At 35.8% G+C, this 25,032-nt stretch overlaps 2 protein-coding genes across 5 annotated transcripts in view; one reads left to right on the plus strand and one right to left on the minus strand.

The window, feature by feature from the left end:
• Positions 1-5,327, plus strand: part of adarb1b (adenosine deaminase RNA specific B1b) — a 124,954-nt gene extending 119,627 nt beyond the window's left edge. For all 3 annotated transcript variants that reach the window (XM_044132926.1, XM_044132925.1, XM_044132924.1), the window contains 3 exons: positions 1,550-1,731; positions 3,770-3,948; positions 4,505-5,327. In XM_044132926.1, coding sequence (XP_043988861.1) covers positions 1,550-1,731; positions 3,770-3,948; positions 4,505-4,681 — 538 coding nt within the window. In that variant the 3' untranslated portion in view covers positions 4,682-5,327. The remainder of the gene's footprint in view (positions 1-1,549; positions 1,732-3,769; positions 3,949-4,504) is intronic.
• A 13,023-nt stretch (positions 5,328-18,350) lies between these two features.
• On the minus strand, positions 18,351-24,833 carry agr1 (anterior gradient 1). Of its 2 annotated transcripts, XM_044131713.1 has the most exons (10): positions 24,497-24,833; positions 23,563-23,650; positions 23,355-23,457; positions 22,148-22,261; positions 21,995-22,058; positions 21,712-21,764; positions 21,008-21,084; positions 20,697-20,760; positions 19,284-19,367; positions 18,351-18,689 (listed from the first exon to the last, which is right to left on the minus strand). In XM_044131713.1, exons 4-10 carry the CDS (start codon positions 22,248-22,250, stop codon positions 18,640-18,642), a joined length of 495 nt encoding a protein of 164 aa, XP_043987648.1. In that variant the 5' UTR covers positions 22,251-22,261; positions 23,355-23,457; positions 23,563-23,650; positions 24,497-24,833; the 3' UTR covers positions 18,351-18,639. The 2 variants fall into 2 exon arrangements, with proteins under 2 accessions (XP_043987648.1, XP_043987649.1); XM_044131714.1 differs by lacking the exon at positions 23,563-23,650.
• Positions 24,834-25,032: the final 199 nt, after the last annotated feature.

A 25,032-nucleotide genomic window follows, 5' to 3' on the forward strand; every position in this document is an offset into this window, starting at 1 on the left:
ATTTTCCAGTGAAGAGTTTTGCAGTGCATCTCTACAATTATTGTACATATAGTGCTTAAATTGCTGACATAAAATCAGAATTGATTTTATCTCAAGTCTCTCTCAATATCAAAAACACGGCGCTCTCCGCATTAAAACAACTTCTTAGAAAGATTTTACTGAATCTCTGTGTTCTGATTTATGTTTTTATTATGTGTTTAAAACCTGAGCAGTTTCTCTTCCTTACTTTTTCTCTATGTTTTTTTTTTTGTTTGTTTTTAGTCTCCCTGCATGGAGCCATAAAGCGTTATATTCTGCAGGAAAAAACACAAAGCAGAAATACAGTGAGGTTTGACAGGAACAAAATTGAATGCCTCTGAAAACATAACTCCAATGAGCGTGCTTGCCTGTTTCTGCTTCTTTTTGTTCGCCGCGTGTCCTTCAGAAGGTATTCAGGTGCATTTGTGTCGCCGTGTTGTTGCGATAAAAGAGTGTGTGTGGATGGCTAAGAATAATATGAAGCTGTTTGACTGTGCTGAATTTGTGTTTTACTGCCTGCAGCTATAAAAGCTTGAGATTTCATTTCTCCTTCCCTCCAGTTTCACACTCACCTCCTCAGACACATTTGCACCAAGAATATTGTGTTGTGGAACAATAGAGCCTTTTGTGCAGCGTCGCATCCGTTGCTTGTTTTATATGCCAATGTTTCTTACTTGAAATTGAACACAGATGTTACAGGTCAAATTAGTTATTCTTGGTACATAATATTATAACTAGAGATGTTCCCACGTTGTTAGATACACTTATTCAATTGCTTGTTTACACTAATAGTGAATCAGTTCATCACTAAGCAACATATAAATGCTTTTTAACGTTCGAACAAGATGAAGATAATTAGGAAACATCATAAAAGGGAAATATAGAACATGATTTCAAACTTCATCTCTAATGTTTTAATCTCCATTTTTTTAATTAGTGACTAATAACCCAGAGAAGCTCAAACAGCTTTACAGCTTATTATTCACAAGAAATTATTGTTCAACTATTACAAGAGTTATATGTCGTTAAATAAAGACATTTTAATGACTTGTATATATTGGAAATATCATTTATGTAAAAAACACAATTACCTCTGATATTTATACTTAGACTGCCAAGCTTTGGAAAGATTTGTTTAAGGTAGATCTTGAAATGTTGAGGTTCTAAATCTGTGTGAATTATTTGTTTCATTCTAGGTGAATCCATCTTTATAATTACATAGTTTATTCAACCTAGAAGGTAACTCAATTTTAATTCAGTTCAGTTTATTTATAAGCAACAATCCACATCAGATATAATCTCCAGGCACTTTACAAAAAAAAAAACAAAACAAGTCCTTTCAGCTCAGTCACAAATACATTTCAATTTCTTCTAAACACTGAAGCAGGTTCACATCGCTCTTGAAAAGAAAAGAGTTTCACCACATAAAGCTTCGGCTTGTAGAATATACCCTTTAAAAACAAATTACTGTGTGGTTTCTGTGTTTCCAACATGGTTTCAGATTCTGTCTTGTATGTTTTTCCCTCTCCAGGTGGAATGTGGTGGGCATCCAGGGCTCTTTAATGAGCTACTTCACCGAGCCCATCTACTTCTCCAGCATTATCCTCGGCAGCCTTTACCATGCCGACCACCTCTCCAGGGCCATGTACCAGCGCATTGCAGATATTGAGGACCTGCCCCAGCAGTTCACCCTCAACAGGCCTCTACTCAGCGGTAAGATCCCTCACTGAAGGGAAATAGATGATGAAATAAGGAAAGACCTGCTGGTAATCTGACTCTTTTTTTTCTCCTTTAAATTCCCAGCCGTTTTGCATAGTCACATTCACAATTTAAAAAAATAACCCAACCATGTGAGGTCACCTTTTTAAACTTTGATAATCCAACCCCAGCTCTCCAAATATCAAGCAGAAAGATTTTAATTCTGGGTAGTAAACACATTTCTTGACCTCACAGGTCAGTCGTAGAGGAAAAGAGGACAGGAGGAGCTTTCCTGCTTTGTTTGATCTGAGCTGACATTTATCTCTCTGCTGTGGAATTTGAATAGCTTTAACATTTTGTATAAATTTTCAGCAGTGGCTTGACCTTTTCAAAAGCCTTTTGTTTTTTCTTCTACTTTCCTTTTTTGTTATTAATTTAGTACTCTGATTTTTGTTCTTCTGCCTGACATTGTTTCTTTGTAAAACAATTAAAATATATCATTAGAATATCAAAGAAGTCATTCTGATTACATCAAGCAGAATGATCTCACTAAGATTATTTGGCTGGATTGTGGTCAACATTTATTTTGCTTAATCTAAGTACAGCTGACTAAAACATAAACTGACTAAATGGAGCATTACTGTAAAATGATACTTTAAAAAATTTCTCAAGCCTTGTATAAAAGAAACTATCCCGCAAATTCATGATGGCTATAAATTCATAAATCTGTTCCTTCCCTTTTATGATTGCAGCTTTATTTTGATAAATGGTATGCATCAACTATTTAAACACAGATTTAACTCACCTCTCTCTTTTCTTCGGCCTGTTGGCTATATGAATGGTTAGTTGGATGGAAGGCCTTGTTGGCTGGTGGGTGGGTTGGTTGGATGGATGGATGGATGGATGGATGGTTGGATGGATGGATGGATGGATGGATGGATGGATGGATGGATGGATGGATGGATGGATGGATGGATGGATGGATGGATGGATGGATGGATGGATGGATGTTCTGTTTGTGTTTGTTCAGTTTATCAGCTGGCTGATTGGTCAAATGTTATATGTGTGTTGACTAACAAGTTGTAACAAGTTGAACCTTTTTTTAAACAATATGCCTGCTTGTGGTAGATCTATATAAAACTCCATTTATGTCAGAATGAACTCATGGTAAATGGCTCCTTTCTGTACCCACTAGGGACTGAGTGACCAACACTTCAATTTCACAAAGTGTTAAAACAACATAACAACCCTTCAATCCAGACTACTCTGCTCCAGTGCTTTGTTTTGTGCAGCTTCTTATGAGTGGAACTGCTGAACTGCTGCCTGTTTATGTTTCCATTCATACCTCAAAACAGGCACCAAAGCAAATCCCAGAGAACTATTTTCAGTCCAAACTTCACTTCCTGAATAGCGATTGTGTTTCTTAAAAACAATCAGATTTAGCGTTAGATGCTGTGGAAGGGGGTGTCTCATTGCTTCCTGGATTTTACTCACCATTCCCCGTGATCCTCTGCTCCTCCACTGTGGTTCCTCTCTAGAGGAGATAATAGTCCGGGGTTATTAACCTTTTCCGCTTTAGAGACTTTTTAGCGGTGAAGGGCTATGGCCTTAGAGCAGTGAGGATTTCATCCGCTGTAAATCATTTTCTGCCACAAGTGCTGCCAAATGGAACCAAGGAGCTTAATGCACTTTCACACATACACGCACACACAAAAGCGAGCAGGACACAGGGATTTATGGCATCCATATATCTCCCGTTTATGTTTGAGACACAGTGGAGGCCAAAGCCCTGTCATGTTTTGGAAGAGTTCAGGCCTCGTCCTCAGAGTCCCCCTCCGAGGTAGATGGCATCGTTTCTCTACACCATGTTAGACAGCATCACATAAAAAAGATTAAAATAAAAATGATGCTAAAAGACATAAGGGCGGTTTGATAAGCTGCCTCTGCATCAGGATGCCTTTTTGATTAAACATAGTAAGAGATGATAGTATTGAGCTGTTCAGGTGCACAAAATTTTTTGTAAACATGCCAACTCTTTGTTTGGGATCCCCAGGTATAAGCAACGCTGAGGCCAGACAGCCGGGCAAGGCGCCGAACTTCAGCGTGAACTGGACTGTCGGCGATCAGGCACTGGAGGTGATCAACGCCACCACGGGGAAGGACGATATGGGCCGGCCTTCCAGACTCTGCAAACACGCCCTCTACAGCCGCTGGGTGCGCCTGCACTCAAAGGTACAGAGAGCCGGAAACACAACTTATATATGTTGTTAGAGAACATTAGCAAACAAACAGCATCATGAAGACCAAGCAACACAGGTGGCACAGTTTAAAGCAGTGTTTGTTTATAAAAGAAATGTCACAAATAAGTATCTTAAGTATTTGTTCAATCTATTATCACCTAGCAACCCAAGCTGAGCTTTAGGACATTTGGTCAGCTGGTCGTATGCGCTGTACAATGACTGCTGGAAAAGACAAGTGTTTAGTTGTTGGCTTACCATTTAGAAACCACTTGCTGCATTATTGTTGGTTGTGCAGGAGGCTCTAGTTTTGCTTTTGAAAGATGTAGAGTTGTATAACATTTGTAACCATTTCGTAGCCATTTTCACATTCGACTGTAAGCTTTAAGTTGAGCTCCTGAAAGGAGAACTTAAACCTCATTGTATGAGAATGATTCTGTGCAAAATATGTAATAAACATGTTTTGTAAAGCACAGAGACCTATCCTAACCTGTTCAAGGAAGCGTCATCCTAAATCCTACTTTCTGTTTCCATTTCCTCTTCCTACCCAGCTGTCATCCATCCTGCGGATCAAAGTGCCCAAGCCCAGCTCATACCATGATGCCAAGCAGGCGGCCATGGAGTACCACTCTGCTAAAAAGGCCCTCATCAAGGCCTTCCACAAGGCCGGCCTGGGGGCCTGGGTCAAAAAGCCCATCGAGCAAGACCAGTTCACCCTCAGCTCCTGATTGAGTCTGGGGACCAAATGGAGAGGGGGGGTTTCCCAATGCACCAGCTCCTCCCGCCCTCCCTCCCTGACCCAGGCCGGAAAACTTATCGAGCCCCTCAGTAACATTTTATTTCCGTCTCCATGTGTGAGCTATACATGTGCACTTGTAACCTGCGTGGCTCCACGAACTCTCCCTAGCTCATCATTCCTCAGAGGACCTCCACCTCATCTTGTTTCTCATCTTTGATTTTTAAGTCTATAATTTTGGTTTTACTTGTTTTCTGTTTTTAAACTGGAACCATTGTTCTTATTTTTTTTCAGTCACTTTGTTTTCAGGAAAAAAATGTTCCTTATGCTGTAGGTGTGGGAAAGTGGCGAAAATACAATTTTTGTCTCTTTTCGCAAAATGAGTGTAGCCTTTTTAGGGGGACATGTAGCATAGAAGAAAGATATTTTTGTTGTTGTTACTGACTAATACCAATGTGTATGGACCTAAAGATAATTGCTAAAATTAAAAACAGTGATCTTTAATTTAATGATTCATAAATCCTCAAGATGTAAATCTAGTTCAGAAAAGTGAAAATATTGGAGTTATAACATATAATGTGTGTTTCTCTGATGCGTTCTTAGTCCCTTTTATTAAAGGTGAAAATGTTCTAAAACAATGTCGCCCTGTTTGATTGATTCACAATAAAACAAATTCAGGACAGGTGTGACTGCAGCTTAGCACTCTCAAGTTCATTTCTTATGATTTTTTTTTTCATTCATTTATTCTTTCATTTGTCCTCCAAGGTATTTCCCATCGCTGTCACTTCATACTTGAATATCCGGGTGGGTCATGTTGGAGTCCTCCCCCTCACCTGGGTCCCGGGACAAAGCTTTAGGAGGCGCTGCACGTTCTATTTTTTTTTTTTCCTTGATTTATTTGGTTTCCTTTTTGAATCCATGGCTTTGCATGGAAACTGAACTGAGAGGCTTGCCAAGCAGAAAACAAGCGACGGGGAACTCTATGCGTCAATGATTTTTGAATGAATGCCAGCAACTTTCTCCACAGGCAGCTTTGAATCTTTGTCTCTATTTTCTAAATTTCTTGTGATTGATTGAATGATTTTTTGGGGGGCTTCAAAAGAAGAGGGGTTTTTTTTGTTTGTTTGTTTATTTACTTTCTGTGTTCCCTTATCAAAAAAGGATAAATGGGGTTGAAACTACTGAGAGAACAGTGACAGTACAACAAACTTCTCAGACCTTGTATTTACACCAGAGACCCCTGACAGCTGTCAGATCAGATAATAGTAGATGTCCTGTAGCACACATATGGTACAGTATATGAAGCTAGATTCAAGATATGCCACATTAAGCCCATCTGTGGTGGCTGTGATGCAAACATGCAATCTCCACAACATTGTCCTTGGAAGCACCTTCACAGACCGTGCATGAACAGACTCCGAAGCTGTATGCTGAAACCTGATGCCAGTAGTGTCCAACCAAATGTACAGTTTTCCAGTTCGATGTTCAACCTCCTGTATTAACGCCTCTCTGTGTATTAACTCCTGTTCACCGTGAGTCAATACTCTCCCATGTTTTAAACTGGTCAATGAAGACGCATTTCTAAGAAACTTCAGTCAATTCCTGTTTCCAGCTGTAGGATGACAAACACAGTTTGAGTGTGAAATTTGTGTGTGCTCAGGTGTTTTTCAGCATACTCAGTTAAATTTTCACCAAAGATGTAGATTTTCACGTGTTTTTCCCCCAGTGTTAATAACACCTGTTTTTAATGGCTTGCCATTATTCCGCCATCATCCCTTTACTGGCAGGTTTTTTGTTTTTTTTTGTACTTGTGTTTTCTGCAAAAAAAAAAAAAAAAAAAAAGTATATTCCATATTGGGCATAAAAGTCAGGCTTCTTTAGTGCAAATGTAGCTGTCAGCGCCCACCGTGCATTTTGTGACCTGCAATCATAACTGTTGCAATATACTTGTTCTGTGCATATAAGGCACAACAAATGTGGCAAATTCTCCCTTTGTGGAAACCTTTTGGATCTCTCCTTTGTCAGTAGGAATGTGAAGATCTTATTGTTCCTATATATAAGTTTATGAATCACTGACTACAGCCAATGTACAGCATGGCACCAACTCTTCCAGAGTCGACATGATTCATTCCCATTGTAGCAAGACAGATACAGCAGGAAGAAAAAAAAAGCAGCACTGTTACATTTCTCCTCCACCAGCTGGCACTCGTGATGTCATCGAAGGTTGTCCAATCCTCCTTGTTTTGATTTAATTTTTTAAGCCATCATTAGAAAATCAAAGCTGTGTTCAAAATGTTCACTCACTCAGTTTGTATGTGTACAACAAAACTGAATGGTGCAGGTGGAGCCAACGTTTCTGTATTGCAACACTAAATTCTGCTTTAATATGTTTATTTGCAGGTACATTGCATAAACAAGCACCAGCAGCATACATCACATTACAAATAAATGTTTTGGTTTTTTTTTGAAAACCTTAAAATAACATAATTCATCATCATAAAATTTGCACTAAGTCTTATGTTACCAGTTTTACTTTCCGTGAAGTCAGAAAAGTCACAAAAATCAACTGTGGACAATAAGTGTCAGTATGCAAACATCAGCATTAGTGTGCTTACTTTATTATCTTTCTTGGTTAGTCAAGGCATTACGTTTTGTTTCATGTACACTATTTCTACTGTTTGGTAAGGTTTTATATGTTGCTTTATTTATAAGAAAAAGGAAATCACTGGTGGATGTTAGCTGCCCTGCATGTTAATAATAGCATGCTAACATTAGCATTACTATGCTGAATTGACTGAAGCTGAAATATGGCAGAGCTGATGTAGATTATGCACACTGAATAATATTAAATTGAATTTCTAGTTGACCATAGTTGATGCTGTGTTAGCGTGCATAAAATATTAGAAAGTCTTGAAAATGTGAAGATACTTTTGTTACTAAACTCTTCATATTGGCAGTGGTTAAAAACTGGAAACACTGAGCTCAACATGAACTTCTTAACAAAGCAGAGAAAACCATTTGCTAATACAACTTTTTGCAATTTTTTTACTTATTAATCTTAACTGTATATGTTAAGCATACATCAGCACTGTTATTCTACAACAGTTTTTCTTGGTTGGCTTAGACACAGTTAACAGTCACTAACATAATGTACATCACCACTAACAATAACATGCTAAAGACTGTACATTGGCGGCTTTAGATGCACATCAAAAATGCCTCCATCCATTTCTATGAAACAACCTACTGCAATATCTGAATACAACATAAATGTAAATGCCTATACGTTATGGCATTTTATTCAACATGGATAAGGGAAAATTAATTTTTGAGATTGACATATTCTAAGATATATGACCAATCATATTATTACAAAGATAATTTAAAGTAAAGATATCCCCTAGCAATCAATGTTTCCCTAGATAGAATATTCTGGTAAGAAACATAGTTTTAAGTGAAGGCCTAAAGATTAATTAAATTAATTTTAATTTAGGAAGCAATTTATTTGTTTCTTATGTTAGGGTAAATAGATAACTGCATTTAAGTAAAATCCACAGATTTGAGACTCAGCATGATAGGTCCAATACTGACACGTCTGCAAAAATAAATGGTCTAGACAGTGGCTGGGCGGTTGGGTATTAGTGTGTTAACATGTTAATGTCAGTATCAGTATGTTAATATTCACAGCTACACAACTGTCATATAGGCTACAGTCTACAGTAGTCTAAAGACTGTACTACCTCTTTACAATACTTTTGCGAGGCCATATGAGAGTTTTCTTGTTCACCATACAGTGGGTGTTAGCTTGCTAAATTTAGCATTACCATTCTTTGTCCATTCAGGTTATTCGAGGGGTTTTTTAAAGTTAGTGTACCACCTCAACACTGCTTTTTTGTACCATCTGAGAACTTCTGAGAGCACAATTAATGGTAGATTTAGAGTCAATGTTATCTGTTTTCAAAGGCACTAGAATCCTAATGTTAGCATTAGCTCGCTCTGTTAGCTCAGGCTTAATTTAATCATGTTCTAAATTAATGATGCAATGTAGCACCTCTGTAGACTATCTTTACTGGACCGGGCAGTAGCTTTTTAGTACACTATCTACATAGTGGCTAGAAAACTAATAATTAGCTGAGGATGTTAGAATGCTAATGTTAGCCTTAATGGACTTTGTCAGCTCAGGTTGTAGGGCATAGTGGTCTGTTTTTAACAATGCAGTGAACTGTTCATTTAAGTAAACAGTAGAAATTGTGCACAGGAGATGAAAATGACTATAGTGTACTAATAAAGAATAAGTGACCAATTTGAACACAGCTTTGAAGTTAGCTTTATAGTAAAAATGAAGAACAGTCTGATTGAGTGATCCCCTACAATTTAACCCTAACTACAATCCTAGCCAGTAGGCCTACTCCATATGCAAGTGTGACAGATGTTTCTCTTCCTCTCTGTTTCTCCCAGTTCGTTCTGTTAATGTTTTGATTTTTAAAAAAGCTGTCTGAGGGTTTTTCTTTTTTGTATATGCCCCGTTAAGATTGCCTGCTCCTAGAGTTTAGTTTTTTTTGACTGCACTAAAGATGTCAACTGATGATGTCATGATTTAAAAAGAAAAAAAAGGAAAAAGTCTCCATTTATGGTTTGGATGAATTCAACTGCTGGAGCAAGTACAGAACTGCTTCCGCTTAACCCCCTCGTGAATCCCTGAAGACGGTCAGTGCAACCCTTCTCCCTTCTTGGTGGGGTTATGTTATTTTGGTTCTGTTCAGTGAGCCCACATTTGGAGGTTTTTGCTCTTTCTGGGTTCAGTTGTCCAATGTGTGAAATCCTCCACCAACTCAAACCACGACCTTGCATGTTCTACCAACACTGAAGCTGCACCTAGCATGATGACAAACTTTTAAGGACAATGTAGAAAAAACAGATATAGATAGTTCTATGAAATCAAGAAAAAAAAAAAGAATAAAGAAGTTCTTAGTTTACTTTTGATCTTTGGCTCAAGTTTATTTCTGATTATGTCTGACTCTTCTTTCCATGTGTCTGTGAAATGATAATATAAGAATTTACAATTCTCAAATCAGTGGTCAAGGTGGAATTAGTTTTATTACTTCTACACATCATTTGCTCCCAGTTTGCCTCCCTGTAGATTCAGTTCTGATCATCATAAGGTTTCAAGAATTAAACAGAACATTAAGATTCTAAAAACAATCAAAATCAGGTACGGAACACTTTTCTTCCTTAAGAAAGAAAATCATAACACACCCAGTAATGTCAACAATGGAGGCAAAGCATTGCTATACCAGGTTCTCCTGACATCCATCTTACACAAGTTAGTCCATCCCTGGGTTGATTCTGTTCCTAATGAAAAGCTCCTAGTTCATAAAAATTCCAGGAACCAACAAATACCTTTCTGAATCCTGTCTTGAAAAAGTGGTGGTTACATATTAATTTAAATTTTGCATATTTCATGAAATAATTCACATCATTTTTGACATCTGTTGATACATTTCAGCAGAAAATGGTTTTCAAAAGAATTAAACAAGCACTGCATCAAATATTCACTTTTATAACTTATAGGTAAAAAAAAGATTTTCTTAGGATGTTTTTCAATCCAAGGACATATGACCATGATTTATTATTATGTCAGCTGCAACCTTACGTGCCCAACATTAATTTTTAATATGAAGCATGCACTGTTTGCAGTGAAATCCATAATATTTTATTAAAGTACGTACATATGCACCTTAAGATGTGATTTAAATATTTTCTGTTTAGTTTTTTATACCCCTTATATAATATTTATATAAGATATATCACTTCCTTTCTTTTGAATATTGGATGTCAAACCATAAATTAGAAAATATCGGCTCACCAATAAGTAATTTTGAGGAAAAAATAGCAAGATATGATGTAAACTTGTGCAACAAAGGACAATGGGTGAAAATGCTGTGCAGTACAACAATAGGGAACATTTGTTCAGCCTCATTTCATTAACCTGTCGCTCTGTTTGCCTGAGAATTAACAGCCTGTCACTGGAGATCTCCGATGGAATCACCAATTTAATTAGACAAACAACGTATTTCATTTCTAAAATCACCTCAGGGTCCACCATCACCAGAACTACACCTTTCAAGTCCTGATTGCGCAGTGTTCCACAATGAAACACATTTTAAACAGAGTTTGGAGTTTTATGTAAAATCTGTAGAGTAGCTTTTTGTGGTGGTGGTGACATTTTTGCAGAAACTAATTGCATACGTGTCGGGTGTCAATCAGACTCAGTGTGGAGGCTGGATTAGTCAGACGGAGGCGTCTCATGCATTTTACTGCTGGTTTTAATCTTTAGGTCGGACAGCAAGTGAAGGAGGGTCATCAGGTTTCCTCTGCTTACCAAACTCATTTGAAGAGTAAATCAAAGGTATGAAAACATACTTCAAATCTGAAAGATATTTGGGGTCAGTTTACTTAACTTGGGGAACTAGAAACTCATTTATTCATACTGCAGTTTTACTGATTAGTTGATTCAGATCAAACAAAAATTGATTTGGAATGATTTATTGAAACCGGATAGATGCTTAATTATAAATATAATATTGTCTCATTTAAAAAACAGATGTCACGTTTAAAGCATTGGATCTTTTCTTAATTTCAGAAGAAGCTTTCCGACATTTGTTTTTTGTTGTTGTAAATTTCAGTCACAACAAATGGATCAAGTAATAATTCAGTGAGTTAATGTCATTTTTTAGTATTTAACTTATACACTGCAGTCCAGTGGTTCCTAAACCTCTTTTTACTAAAATAGATTAAATAAAACTGCAGCAAGTAGAGATGTGGCGGATGCTGCAGTACCTCCTACTGAATGACAAAATAGTCCAAGCAAAAATCCATTGTTTATAATAATAAATATTATTATGGGGTGCACATATTCCAGTGATGTTCTATCAGTGTGTGTTGTATCAGTGATGGGTTGCTCCTGTTTTGCTGCTTCTGTGATCTTGCGATTGAAACATAAATATCAACAGCAAAAATCACAAAATGGATTTCTTTTTGTTGTGTTTACAAATCCATAAAAACAACAGAGCGCCATCTTCAAAGCTTTCAGCTACAGAACTTATGATAGATGCTTATTGAAAAATAAAGTACAGCTGGTAACAATCACTGCGTGAACAGGAGGAACGTATTGCTTGCATTACCACTGAAATAAATTGTATTTTTATTTACTAAAAATAATCTTTAGTTTTATGCTTTTTCACAACTGTAAAAGACTTATGAGACATTGCATAAATAATAATTTCTTTCCTTTTTTGTTTCCATTTTCTCCTCGTTTCCTCTGGAGACTTTTTCTTTTCTCCTCTAACAGTTCTGAACTGGTTAATATATTCTAAATATGCATTAGATTTCCCTTTATGGACATATTTTAATGTCAACATTTTGGTAATTTCTTAATTTGTCATAAAATAATCTATTAAAAAGCTTTAATTTTCAGGCCCTACCATCATGTTAAAATGTTGTCAAAACAAATCATTGAAAGTCAAGCTTGTTCAGCAAATTGAATCAACTTTTATCCAGATTTTATGCCAGTATCTTCTTTATGCAGACATCTTTATCATCTGCTACATTTAAACAGAATGAAAAGTCTTTATTATTTCATTTGAAGGAAATTTTATTCAGCGGAATTCCACAAGTTGTTGCACTGTAATAAACAGGGTGTTACCCACCGTTTCACCTGTTGATCAATTAAAAACAGAGCAGCAGAAGAAGGAAATGAAGAAAACTAAAAACTATGTTAGCAACATCAGATTTGCAATGTTTTTTTTTTTTGTTTTTTTTATATGGGTTGGATGTACAGCTTTTCACCATCTGTCTCTAAAGCGATTAAAAAAACAATATATTTTTAAATACTTTATTTTGGTTCAAGCTAATCAAAATTTTACATTTTTGTTTGCTGCTGTTCATATTTGTTTAGCTGTGGGAAAAAAATCAGCTAAACAAACCCTAAAATAATCCTCCAAGTTGATAGCAATTTCTTTGTTTACTCTCCGGGCAGATGAACTATTAGATCAATTATAAATAGTCTATAGATGCTATAAACACTGAGCTCCCTGAAGTTTACCGCCCTGTTGGCAGGATGAAAGCTCTAAAAGCAGATTCTGTCATTGCAGCAAACTTCACCATGTGAGAAACGCTCTGGGTTTTAATAATGCAGAAACCATCTGCTATATTTTGTGTGTGGGCGTCTATGGAAAACTTCTATCAAGTCTTTTTATTACAAGTAATTAAAGTTGGCTTTGTCTTAGTATTCAAGCTAAAAAATTTAGTATTTATGAGCTCCAGGAAAGACTAATATCATCTTCTTGAGGCCAGAAACAAAGATTCACTGGTAAACATTAAAATATGCATTCTTTTAATTTATCAGCACGTCACCTCAGAGCGCCAGCACAGTAAAGAACAGAGGAGCAGCTCTGGGCGTCCCAGTGCAGGAGGCCAGTGAGGGAGAGGCCAACAGCTTGTGCCCCTGAGAGAAATGACAAATCATTAGCTCTGGTCCAGGAGTAAATGGGAGCCACACTCCTCCAAGGCCCACATTTCCATTTCAATTTTCTGCTCAACAGAGTTGATGTATGTGGCGAATCAAACAGCAAGACCAGTCTCCACCTTTGCTGGCTCGAGCCTCCTGATATTCACTGGTTAGAGTATGGATGTGACCTTGTATGCATGTGTGTGTGTGCGTGTGTGTGGGTGTGTGTAGGTGTTTTCTGTAGTGATAACACCGACAGACTAAGTACAAAGGAAACACAGCGTCTCTGTGTAAAATGTTGTACCAAAAGAAAAAGAAAATCAGTTTCTCCATTGAGGGGCTTCATGTGATGTGATGCAAGTTGAGTTTAACTGTTTGCAGAACATCATATAGCATCATACAGCATTTAACAACATCCTCTGAACTGAAAATCTTTGTGATGACTGAAAATTTCATAAAGAGTTTTGACAGTACTGCCAGTACCAAGAGCTTCAGTTGGCTGATGTAAGGAACTGTTGAAATATTTAATAAATCAGGAACATTCATAGATAATAAATGTAAAAAATTTAAAGTTTGAACACAGATGGATGTTGTCAACGCTAAAGGACATAATGAGCTGCAGTGGGACCACAACAAGTTCACAAGTAATAATGCTGCTGATAAAACAGCATTTTGAGAAACTTGAAAATATATGATTTTGTTCCTACAGAACCAGTTATAGTGATTAGAAATATGATTGTTTAAATCTGGCTAAAAACTAGTCATAAAGAAAATGTAAAATAGACTAAATACTCACTGTTAATAATCTTATATTCATTTGTCCATACTACTAATAAAGCACAAAATATTTTCTTGAATTTGACTATAATTTTTGCACATTACAATCAGCTAAGCGTACTTACAAATCCAGTAATGGCATGTGGTGACAGTTGAAAGGAACAACTCCCTTTTAAACTGAAGAAACTTTCAGATAGAGCCAATCGCAAAAGCAGAAATGGATGGGGCCAGAGAAACACAGAAAGTACACAAAGATTATGGTAAAAAAAAAAAAAGTTGTTGACTTAGTCCAAGAAATCAAAGTCCCCTCTTTGACTGCTGAATTGATGACTGTCCAGGAAAGAGACTGAAATAAACTAATCACCAGAGCATGAGTACTTTCTATGAGTAAACTAAAACCAAAAATGTATACAGAGTTAATTGAAGCAATGTCAGGGAAGACGGCACGACTAAACACAGAAGAAGAAGTTTCTCCAGTTGAGTGTCATTACCTCAAACTCCAGGAGCTGATGGATAATGGCTCATTTAGGCCTGATTAAAAGGTTTTTACTGAATTGGAAGTTCATTAGTGTTTTATTAATCCACCTCAGGAGTGGATTAAAAAAAACCCATCTGCTTTAGGAATGTAGAAAATCAAGCTGGTTTCGAAGAAAATTTGTAGAGATTAAAAATGACTTTTTATTATTTACTGCAAACAGAAATAATAATTGTGTTAAATGTATTTTAAACATGTAAGACACATGCTTACACACAATCTAATATATAAAAATTCATCTGACGTGAAGAAACGTGGTGTTGTTAAAAAGTTGACTTCCCATCAGTATAGCCATTTGGTAATTGCTAAACCATCTCTGTGGCACGGTGATAGTTTGCAATTTACTCAGCGGTAATCCCGAGTGCCTCTGTGTGTGAGAGGAGAGCAGATAGGCTAAGTACGGAGGAGAAAAGTGTCAAGAAGAGAAGCAGATTGAGCTTATCTGTGCGCTCAGGCCTTCCTTTGTCAGAACAGCTCCTTTACTGATGAAGGCTCTTTGAACCTGACAGAATAATTAAAATCAAAGAGAAAAAAGCTGACATTTGCAATTTGACCTGTCTGACTTACAAGGCAAAATTGGCACCGTTTCCTGTAGATTGCATTATAATAGCATTCTGCCCCCGTGTGACCATGTGTGTGAGGAAAGTTTGTGTTGGCGTGTGCATGTGTGTACTGTACATATTGGTTCAATGCAGTGTGTATTCAAAAGTGTGTGGGATGGAATAAAAGAGTAAGTTTATGGCATATTACCCAGTCATTTCTTCATTAAGGAGCTGTTTTCCGGTAAGCGGGCGCTATTTGAATAGCTAAATTGTCCGAGCAATGTGCAAACAAGAACTAATAGCCCAATGTCCTTGTCACTGGCAAAGTCAAAGTAAAGATCTCTAAACTTAGGTGAGTGTCTGTGTGTTTGACGGTTTGGTTTGTGAGAATATTTCTGTAAATTTTAAGGTTCTTGCCTTGAATTTGATGTCCACGTGTGGGCAACAGCCAATATATCGTCTGGTTTTAAAATATTTTAGAACCATCAGAGCAAAAAAGATAGAAAGTATGTGAATCTGAATCTGTTTTTTTATTGTTTTATCAAAGAAGAAAATATTAAAAACCCTTTTCTGCACCAAAAAGGGATTTCTCTTTAAAGCAGGAAATGAATACCATACATGAATAATGATGTGAAATCTCATGTACAAAAGCTGTATAAAGAAAATGGACTGTTTACAGCATCATGTTGTAGGTCTAGTGGATACATATTGTGTTATTAACAATACAGCAAATGGAGGTAGTGACTTTTGCTGATAAGATCATCTGGACAGGAAATGCAGACCAGCAGGAAGTAAACTGAACAATTGGAAATATGGGTTTATAGTAATTTGTGCAAACAAAGACCAAATACTGTACAGCAGATGGTCATAGTTTTCAGCAGGCCCAGATTTCTGTTTTCAAATTCGTTTCTATTGGTGTTGTGTAAAATGTTCTGTGAGATTGAATTTGAGGATTTTATTTGCTAATTATCAGAACTAACAGAAATAAATTATTTAAGTATGTTGCTGTTTGGAATTAATCATATGAACTTTACGTTTTTAATTAAATTAAAGAAATGAATTAACTTTTTAATGATATTCAAATTTATAGGAATGTACTTGTATTTATAAAGTTTTCATATACACACCACACTGTGCTGCTATCACATCAAACATATTACATGAACAAACTTGGCCTCCATTCATGTTTTTCCCACTTGAATAACAATTCCTTAAACAGCGCCAAGTAAATGAGGTATTATTCATTTTCTCCAAGTGGTATGACAGCTTTGGGAAGATTTGGAGGCATCATTTCTCTCCCAGGACACTGAAACAGCAGCGCAGAGAACACAGGGAGGGAATTGTCAGACCTGAGATGCCAGAGCAGAAAACACATTTGTTATGAATCCAGCAGTGCGCACATATGAAACCTATTGGAAAAAAACAGAGGGAGGCAGTGTTTAAAAAATCTGGAGAGGTCCATCTTGAGATTTTTTAAACTTCATGAAGAAAGAACACCGCTCAGTGAGCTCTGTTAGCATGTGATAAAATTCAGACTGATAAGAAAGTGGATGTCGCATTAGTTAATACACATTATTAATTGCATATGATAAAAAGGAAATAAATAACTTAGAATAACTGATAGCATCAGTTTCACTATTGTGCAACAAACAGTTAACTTTATAGGAAGAACCATCAGGGTCGGTCTTCCCTCCATCCAGGACTTGAACGTGTCTCTGCAGACCCCACACATTCTGGACACTAATTGTGTAGATGTTTACCTTAAGGTTGGCACTACAGAAATCTACTTACAAAAAATAGCCACCCCAGACACCCTCCAGGCTGTCAAAGTGGTCAGATTTATACAATACATACTTTCAATATTTTTACCTGGTCTTTGTTTGTTAAAGCAATGCATATATAAATATTTAAAAGAAAGAAAAAACTTTTTTATGCTTTGTTTTTATATATATATATATATATATATATATATATATATATATATATATATATATATATATATATATATATATATATATATATATATATATATATATATATATATATATATATATATATTTAGATTGTGAATGTTGTTACTGATAGCAAAACATAACCAAAGAAAATTAATTAGTGATGTGCACAAGTATCAGCTACTAAAATAAAGCTGGCTCCTAATACATTTGTGTTCAACAGCTGAGCCATGTTGATTTCAACTTATTTTCAATGAAAGCCTACTAAACATAGCTAATAAATTTGACAAGAAATTGGCATTTAACTTCTTGTAGCTCCCCAACATTTTATAAATAAGAACACGCCATTAAATACACATCTTTTTATGTGGAGATCTTCACATCTGGAAAAGTAGGTGATTAAAAAAACTAATATAACCCTGTTTTACTCATAAAAATACAAATTGCTGCCAGTCTCTGATATCAGTTTGTGGAAAGTTTTCAACACCCATCAATCCAGAATGTCATTGCAGTCATTTCTGCATACCTGACCATATGGTACCAATCTGATAGTCAAATGATGCCCCATTTGACTGGAATATTTAAGCAGCTTTATAAATGAGATTCTCTGAACCTAAATTATCATGTTTGCAATTCATCTGAACCTGGAATCAACAACATTTACAACCCTAAGAGCCATTTTTGCTTTCATTCCAGGTAAACAAAATTTGCTTAGAGCCACAAAGGCAATAGACAAAAAAAAAAAAAAATGACTTTATAAAAATATTCTGTTAGAGTCATTCTTTGCAGAAATATTATGCATGAAAATCTTAAACCAAGCTTTTACTAATTACATCTACATTTTAAACATTAAATTCTTTAGGATTTTTGATCAAGCTTCTTAAGAACCACATGTGGCTTCAGAGCCGCAGGTTGCAGAGCTGTGATCTGCATTAAGGTTTTACCTATCAAAACTGAGTGAAACTTTTAGCGTTCCTTTGATTTTTGTTATTATCATTACAATGAATGCATTCGATCTCCAAAATGTCTTCATATGGTCTTCTTTAACTAGCTATATCACACTGCCACCTAGTGTTGGAAAAAATGCCAATATCCAAAGAAACAAAATCTATTATTTTCCAGGTTCTGTGAAGTGAGAATTAATTGTTTATTTGTTATTAACAAAATGAAGGATAAGATATTTTAGTAATCTTTGGTAACTCTGCTCCTATTTCAGTTTTAGTTTGACTCATAAACTCTCAGAGCTTTGAAAACATTAAAGCTGGTGGTAAATTTGCCTTTTTCCTTTCTTAACAACCCTTAAGAAAATACAATTTAAGATTTTAATGTGAGTAAATAGAATAAAGTTGAAGCCTTTCATTGAAATTGCATTTATTTCAATGTGGTTAATACACAACAACACATTGCAAAGAACTTGACATTTGAAGTTGTATTTCCACTTTTTTCTGAGGCATGCAGCCATTTCTTGACATTAAAAAGCACCACTGCAGAATAGCAACCGAAATATTACAAATGCATGAATAAAATAACACTTGCTTCTCTTTAATGTTGGTTTAAGTGAGCTCTAAAAGACCGTGTAACAGTTCAGTGCTGGTCTTTCTGCAGGAGCATCCACCTGGTAGAAGCAGAGCTGCGTCAGAGTTCAGTGTGCACCAGGAGTTTGACTTTCTTCATGTTTTGTTCCACTGCCAAAGAACAGAGGACAGGAACAGAAACATCAGAGCTCTGATACTGAGCTGCCAACAGGACAGTTCATTAATTCAAGCTGTAGGTACATCTGCTGTGCAACAGTTTGTAATAATCCACATTTATTGAAGACTGCACACTTATCAACACGAGGTTCACTTTGCTGAAACACAATGTCAAAGAACAGCTAACTCCCAGCTTGAGTATGAAATAGTTTTCTCAACATTGCTACTCAGAAATAAACTGTTGCATCACTTTTTACTCCTTTTTAACAACCCTTGGGAAAAAAAAATCTGTTTTTTCTGGAGCCTTTACTATCAATTGGCCCACTTTCACTTAAGTGGGCGATTTAAGCTACTATCGCTAAATATCTACATGTGGATTCCTTTGGACAACAAAGAATATGATAGCATTTTTCTGTGTAATTTGAAAAAACAAAATATACACTCAAAGTGTTGCCTCAGAATATTTCAACCTTCATAGTGTTCATGTAAAGATTACTTTATAGATTGGAATTAGCAATTCTCCTTGCATGTTTTCACCCTATTAAACAAGAGCAAACAGCGTCAAAGTGAGAGCTAACAGTCACTCACAGAGCTCCATGTCACCAGGGCCGTAGGTGTAGAGGCGCTCTTTATATTTCCCCACAATATCTGCACGTACAGTCCGAGATGGATCTGCAGAATGACACAAATGATCAGCTAAAGATATTACAGTTAGAAGAACATGGGAATAATACAGCACAATAAACAAAAGATGATGAGAAACTATAGCAAAATGCTAATCCGCAGAAGAGTTTTATCAAGTTAGTAGCACACAGATTTGTGAGAAAATTATGAAATCACATGAACGTGTGTTTTTTTTAATAAAACTGGACAAATTTATATTTAGCATAATTTTTTAACAATACTTAAAAATATGAGTAAACAATAAAAAGCAAAAATCCTTTTAATTAAATACTGTTGTTAGTTTATAAATCACTGTTTAGCACCACAATACATTAAAGATCTGCTGCTGTTGTATCAACCTTCCAGACCTCTCAGGTCTTCTGGTTCTGTTTCTGCTCTGCATCCCCAGAACCAGAACCAAACGAGGAGAAGCGGCATTTAGCATCTATGCACCAAAAATCTGGAACAAACTTCCAGAAAACTGTAAAACAGCTGAAACACTGACTTCCTTTAAATCTCAACTAAAAACCCATTTGTTTAGAGTTGTATTTGAAACGTAATCAATTGAAAATTTATTGACGGAATCTGACTTCATATTGTTTTTATTGTTGATTCTATGTTGCATTGTATTTTTGTGTTTGATTTGATGTAAAGCACTTTGAAATGCCTTGCTGCTGAAATGTGCTATACAAATAAAGTTTGATTGTTTGATTAATTATTTTTTTTAAACACGACAACTACACATCTATTTGTAACTTAAAATGGCTAAAATCCCACACTGCCATTTTAGGAACATTCTTACAATTTTGGAACAAAAAAGTAACTACAATATACTTTACCTGCTGCACACCATGAGACATTTTGCTGAAAGACTGGAATAAAATACTATAAAAATACTTTTGATTGGTTTTCTTAATGTTTTCAAGTGTTTTAAGTTGGAAGCAAAACTAAAAGCCACTAAAATTCTCAAAGTCCCAAAAATTTTAGTAAGATGTTGATGTATACATTGAAATTGAAATATCTTTGCAGCCTACGCACTGAATCATGAATATGACAGAGCCACTCAAAGGATTTCTGCATTTGCAAGTCCAGTATTATCCAACATTTATAATGTGGGGGAAAAAGAAAAAAGAAACATTTTACCCCAGTATTTAGCCATGAAATATAAAAACAACTTAAAATGGATCAAATGTATTCTTCTCATTCACATTCATGTACTCTGTGTTGTGATCATATTTAATTAGGCATAAAATTCCTCTCTGATGTTTACTTCTGATTTTCTCAGAGCTGCAATTAACATCACTGATTCATATTATAATAATCGACGGGAGTATTTACCAACAAAGAGGATTCTGGGAACATAATAGCCATCAGGAGCCAGATGCTTGTCCCCGATTTCCTCCTGTAGAAGAACAATTATCACAACAATTATAATAACCACCAATGATAAATGTGTTAATTTACACAGAACCAAAATAGAGTCTGAAAGCATTGCACTTGCAGTGCATACCTAAATAAACATTTACACTAATCTGCATAGATTTCCCCAAATTTTGCATTAATAATAACATATCTAGAAGTGTCATGATCAGTAATATATTTTTATACAACATAGTTTCTCCTCAGAGTATGTTTAATATTTTACTTGCCACCACGTTAAGCATGATGAAGTCATCTTTGGCCATTTTCTGGATGGATTTATCAGCAACAAATGCCTCCTTCAGAGCTGTAAAAATACTTAGATTTAGTCTGACAAGTTAACTGGATATGATGTGACAGTAATGAGAAAAATAATGCAACAAAAGCAATAAATAAAATCCACATTTTACAGAACAGTTTTAAAATACACTAACCTCTAAATGTAAATGTATGACAGTTGAATTTAAATTTACAGTGCTTTACATGCTTTTGGTAAAGATGTGTAAAACAAATCCCTGAATTAATTGTGCAATACCCAGATTTAAATTGGATACAATATCTCATAGGATTTTTATACTCTTTCACTGAATAAAGTTCCTTTCACTAGGCAATACACATTTGATTTAAAGGCCTTTTAGACCTCTTTACAAGGAATGCCAATAGAAGTAGTTCAAAGAACAAAACTAAGAGCCAGCTCTGCTCTGTTGCTGAGACTTCCACCGAACTCGCCTCCAGAAAACCAACTGAGTGATTTATAACTAGAAATCCAACATACTTCATTACCTACACTGCAGGGAATCAGGGACACAAGCACTGAACTCCCCGTGAAGTCAAAGTAGCCACAATGACAGAGGGTGTGCAGATCTGAGTCTGTACATGTAGTATTTGTTTTTTTCATTGAACAAAACAAAACAAAACCAAAGTTCTATGGTACCTTTGCTGTGTGGGCAGTTGTCTAGATGATGAATGACCATCAATGGTTTCTGACTGCGAAAATAAAACCAGTGAATCAATTCAGTGGGTTCTTCAGCATACTAAGCACACTGATGGTGTAAATGCAATTAATCTATTGACAAATTGAGCTGCAATGGCAATTTTTTACGTGATTAATGATTTTATAAAATCAACTGTTTACCTGTATGTGATAAGAAAAAAAAAGCTAAATTGAAAGGAAGACAATCTTATCATGCAATCAAAGAATGGGTTCAAAGTCCTACCTCTTGGCACTTTCTTTCAGGGCCTCTTCATAACTTTTGACCCATTTTATATTTTTCCCCCATCCTGAAGAAGAAGAAAAAAAAACAAGACCAGCTAATTTTAGATTTTAATTCAGTCTTGCGATGAAATCAATCTGCTCAAACTAACTTCACCTTTTGACAGGGGCGGAGTCGCAGTCTTTGCCTTTTTTTTATTCTGTGCCTCAGCAATGGCACAGAGGCTGATGAACAAAGCAAGCAAGACCCAGCGATGCATCGCTCCCCGACCTTTGAGAAAGCCACAGTAATAACAGGTCAGGTGTCAGGTGAGGCGTCGCTCCGCCCACGCGCATGACGCACTGCGCGTAGGGCAACAAGTTCCTTACAAATTATTGCAAGTATAGTAATTGCGATAATAAGAAAAGTGTAGAAAGCTTGTTAATAAATTAAATACAAAAGTAACAATTTTATCCAATGAAAGGAAGAATCCTCCACCGTGTGACCTCTTCATTTAGCTCAATCTGAACCTTCCTGCTCTAAGGGCTAAACAGCCCTTAGAGCAAACATTTCAGGTTTGACAAGTACACACATGCTTTGAATTATCGTTCGTTTATTTTCCATATCAGGGCAGATAAGTCTTATTCTAACAATATTCAATGATTCACACTCTTTGTTGTTACATTTAATTCATTAGACTTCCCTTATTTCCTCATTTCAATCCCATAATTTGTTTTTGGTGAGTCTTAATTTTCCTGCGCTAAGTAGAGGGAAATGGACTGCAGAATAATTCAGAATTATTGTAAAATTCCAGGGTGGTGAGCAACACAAAGCATTTGTACTCAGGACACCCAACTGGCTAGCAATGGTACTGTCGGTGTCATCCACATGTCAGAGACAAAAGACTAATTTCTTCACTGCAATCATACACCTTGTTGGGGGTTAACTTCAAAGATATTCAATCTTTAATCATTAAACAAGTAGGACAAGCCTGGAATTCATGTGGTAAAAATAGCAGCCATTTTAAACATTTTGAAGCATTTCCTTAAAGTGGATGTGATAAACATCTTCTCTTTAAAAATGTCCTTGTAGAGCACTCTTGTGCACATCACAATTGCTTCCTTCTCAACATTCAAAATGGAGAAATCATAATTTGTGTCAGAAATGATGATTCACATAGAAATCTACTTCTCAGTAATTTATGATTGTATTTTTGTCAGAAGTTAACAAGTACAGCCATAACTGTGCAAATTCTTTACAAAATCAGCAATCTTTTAATCAGCTTTTCATGTTCTAAAAGACAACATGAATGTTTACACAGAAAACGACAACTCAAAATTTGCCTATTCTTGTCTTCTGATAAAACTTATGGTGGATGTCTTACCTTGTCAGCATGAAGCAAGAGTCTGTGCTTGCTCGCTTCTATGATTTCCCTTTTCTTTTAGCCAAACTTGCCAAACAGGTATTTATATAATAGTTCGAAATGACTATGAAACAAAGATAAAACGTTACTCACTAAGAAGCTATGCGCACACACAAACACACCCATCCAACCTTAGTCGGATGTTCAGAGGAAACCAAACACAGCATACCAACAGTTAAGCACAGTGGTGGAGAGGTGATGACGTGAGCCACACGACTTGAACAACTTGCACTTAATGAGTCCAACCAACAATGCCTCTGAATATGAGAATAAAATGCACAAGCATCGCTAGGTCAAATTTAGCTAACAACCCCATTTCACTGTAACAGGAAGGGTGGGAAGTGAAAAACAAAGGAACTCCTGCAAACTATCAAGGCAAAGTAAGGGCCAAAGGTTTGCTACATAATTGTCAGAAACAGATAAGGATTACAACCAGAAGACTTATTTTTGGCTTTGGTCCAGCTAAGCAAAATGTATTATTTTTGCAATAGCTTCATCATGAAATTTGTTTTGATTTTTAAATGAAAGAAAAACAAATTGTAGTTTTGTTCTAAGGTTTTAACATGAAGAAACTCATGAAACTTTATCATAAAAGGGAAATCATGCAACTTTTTTAATTATCATATTTGATTTTAAGATAAAGCAAGTAGTTTTCAATCCTAGCATTTATTTGTTACAAAAAAATATTTAAAAACATTTCTCAACTTTATCATTCATTCCCAAACTTATTAAGACCCACAGTGAAAGGTCCAGAGAGTTCCTTGAAGTTCATGTTTCAGACCCCACATTAGAGGTATAGCTGCTAAAGCTAATTTCACAATGATTTAAAACATGACTTGTGGGCTAATGGTTTTATACCCAGTGACTTTGTGAACAAATAGATTCAGATAAGTCTAGTCTTAAAAACCATGGAATTTGCTTTAATCATTTTTGAAGACTGGTTATGTATTGCAAAAATACAATCAAGTAGAAAAACATATTCTCATTTCCATATTTCATTCTTTATGGTATTATCCTAAAAAAACTATAGTTAAATTGCTTAAAACAGTAACTCTAAAGTTTTTTAGTAAATATAAACTGAAATCTATAAATGTATTACATACCTGATTTGCCACATAACCTAATTTAAGCTTTTATGAAACTCTGTGATAGAAAGGAAAATTTCTCCTCTTTTTGCCCCTTTTACATTAGCGTTTGAACCAGGAATCTGGATGCCTGATGTTTTTCTTGGACAGTTTGGACCTTTCCAGCCCTGTTTCTAAATGGCACACATGCAGATGCAACATTAACAGGATTCTAGTGCACTTTCAAGAGGCCCGAGACACTCATGTGTTGTAAAATATATAACTATCATGGATGCATCTTTATTTTCTGGCAGTCTTTTGTGATGTAACTTTCCTGAAATAATGATGTGCAAATATTTTTTCCAGGCCATAGGCATAAAAATGTTAAGAAAAATAGTTTAGTTTAATAAAATGTTCTACAGTGAGTTAATATGCATCCGATCTTTTTGTATAGTAGTCTAAAATTGATGTGCCCCAAAAATGCGATAAAACCTAACATTTGTGCCGCTGCAAAATTTGGTCGTCACTAAAACCTAGTTAGCTAGCTGTTAGTTGTTGCCATAGCGATAGAATAC

This window comes from Gambusia affinis, linkage group LG11, assembly GCF_019740435.1.
Source record: "Gambusia affinis linkage group LG11, SWU_Gaff_1.0, whole genome shotgun sequence".
Lineage (NCBI taxonomy): Eukaryota > Metazoa > Chordata > Actinopteri > Cyprinodontiformes > Poeciliidae > Gambusia > Gambusia affinis.

Coding starts and splice junctions, on each gene's coding strand:
- agr1 (XM_044131714.1), bottom strand. CDS start 22,250: ATGCATCGCTGGGTCTTGCTTGCTTTGTTCATCAGCCTCTGTGCCATT. Junction 21,765..21,994: donor CTGAAAGAAAGTGCCAAGAG/GTAGGACTTTGA, acceptor TTATTTTCGCAG/TCAGAAACCATTGATGGTCA. Junction 18,690..19,283: donor CCCTGGTGACATGGAGCTCT/GTGAGTGACTGT, acceptor GTTCTTTGGCAG/TGGAACAAAACATGAAGAAA.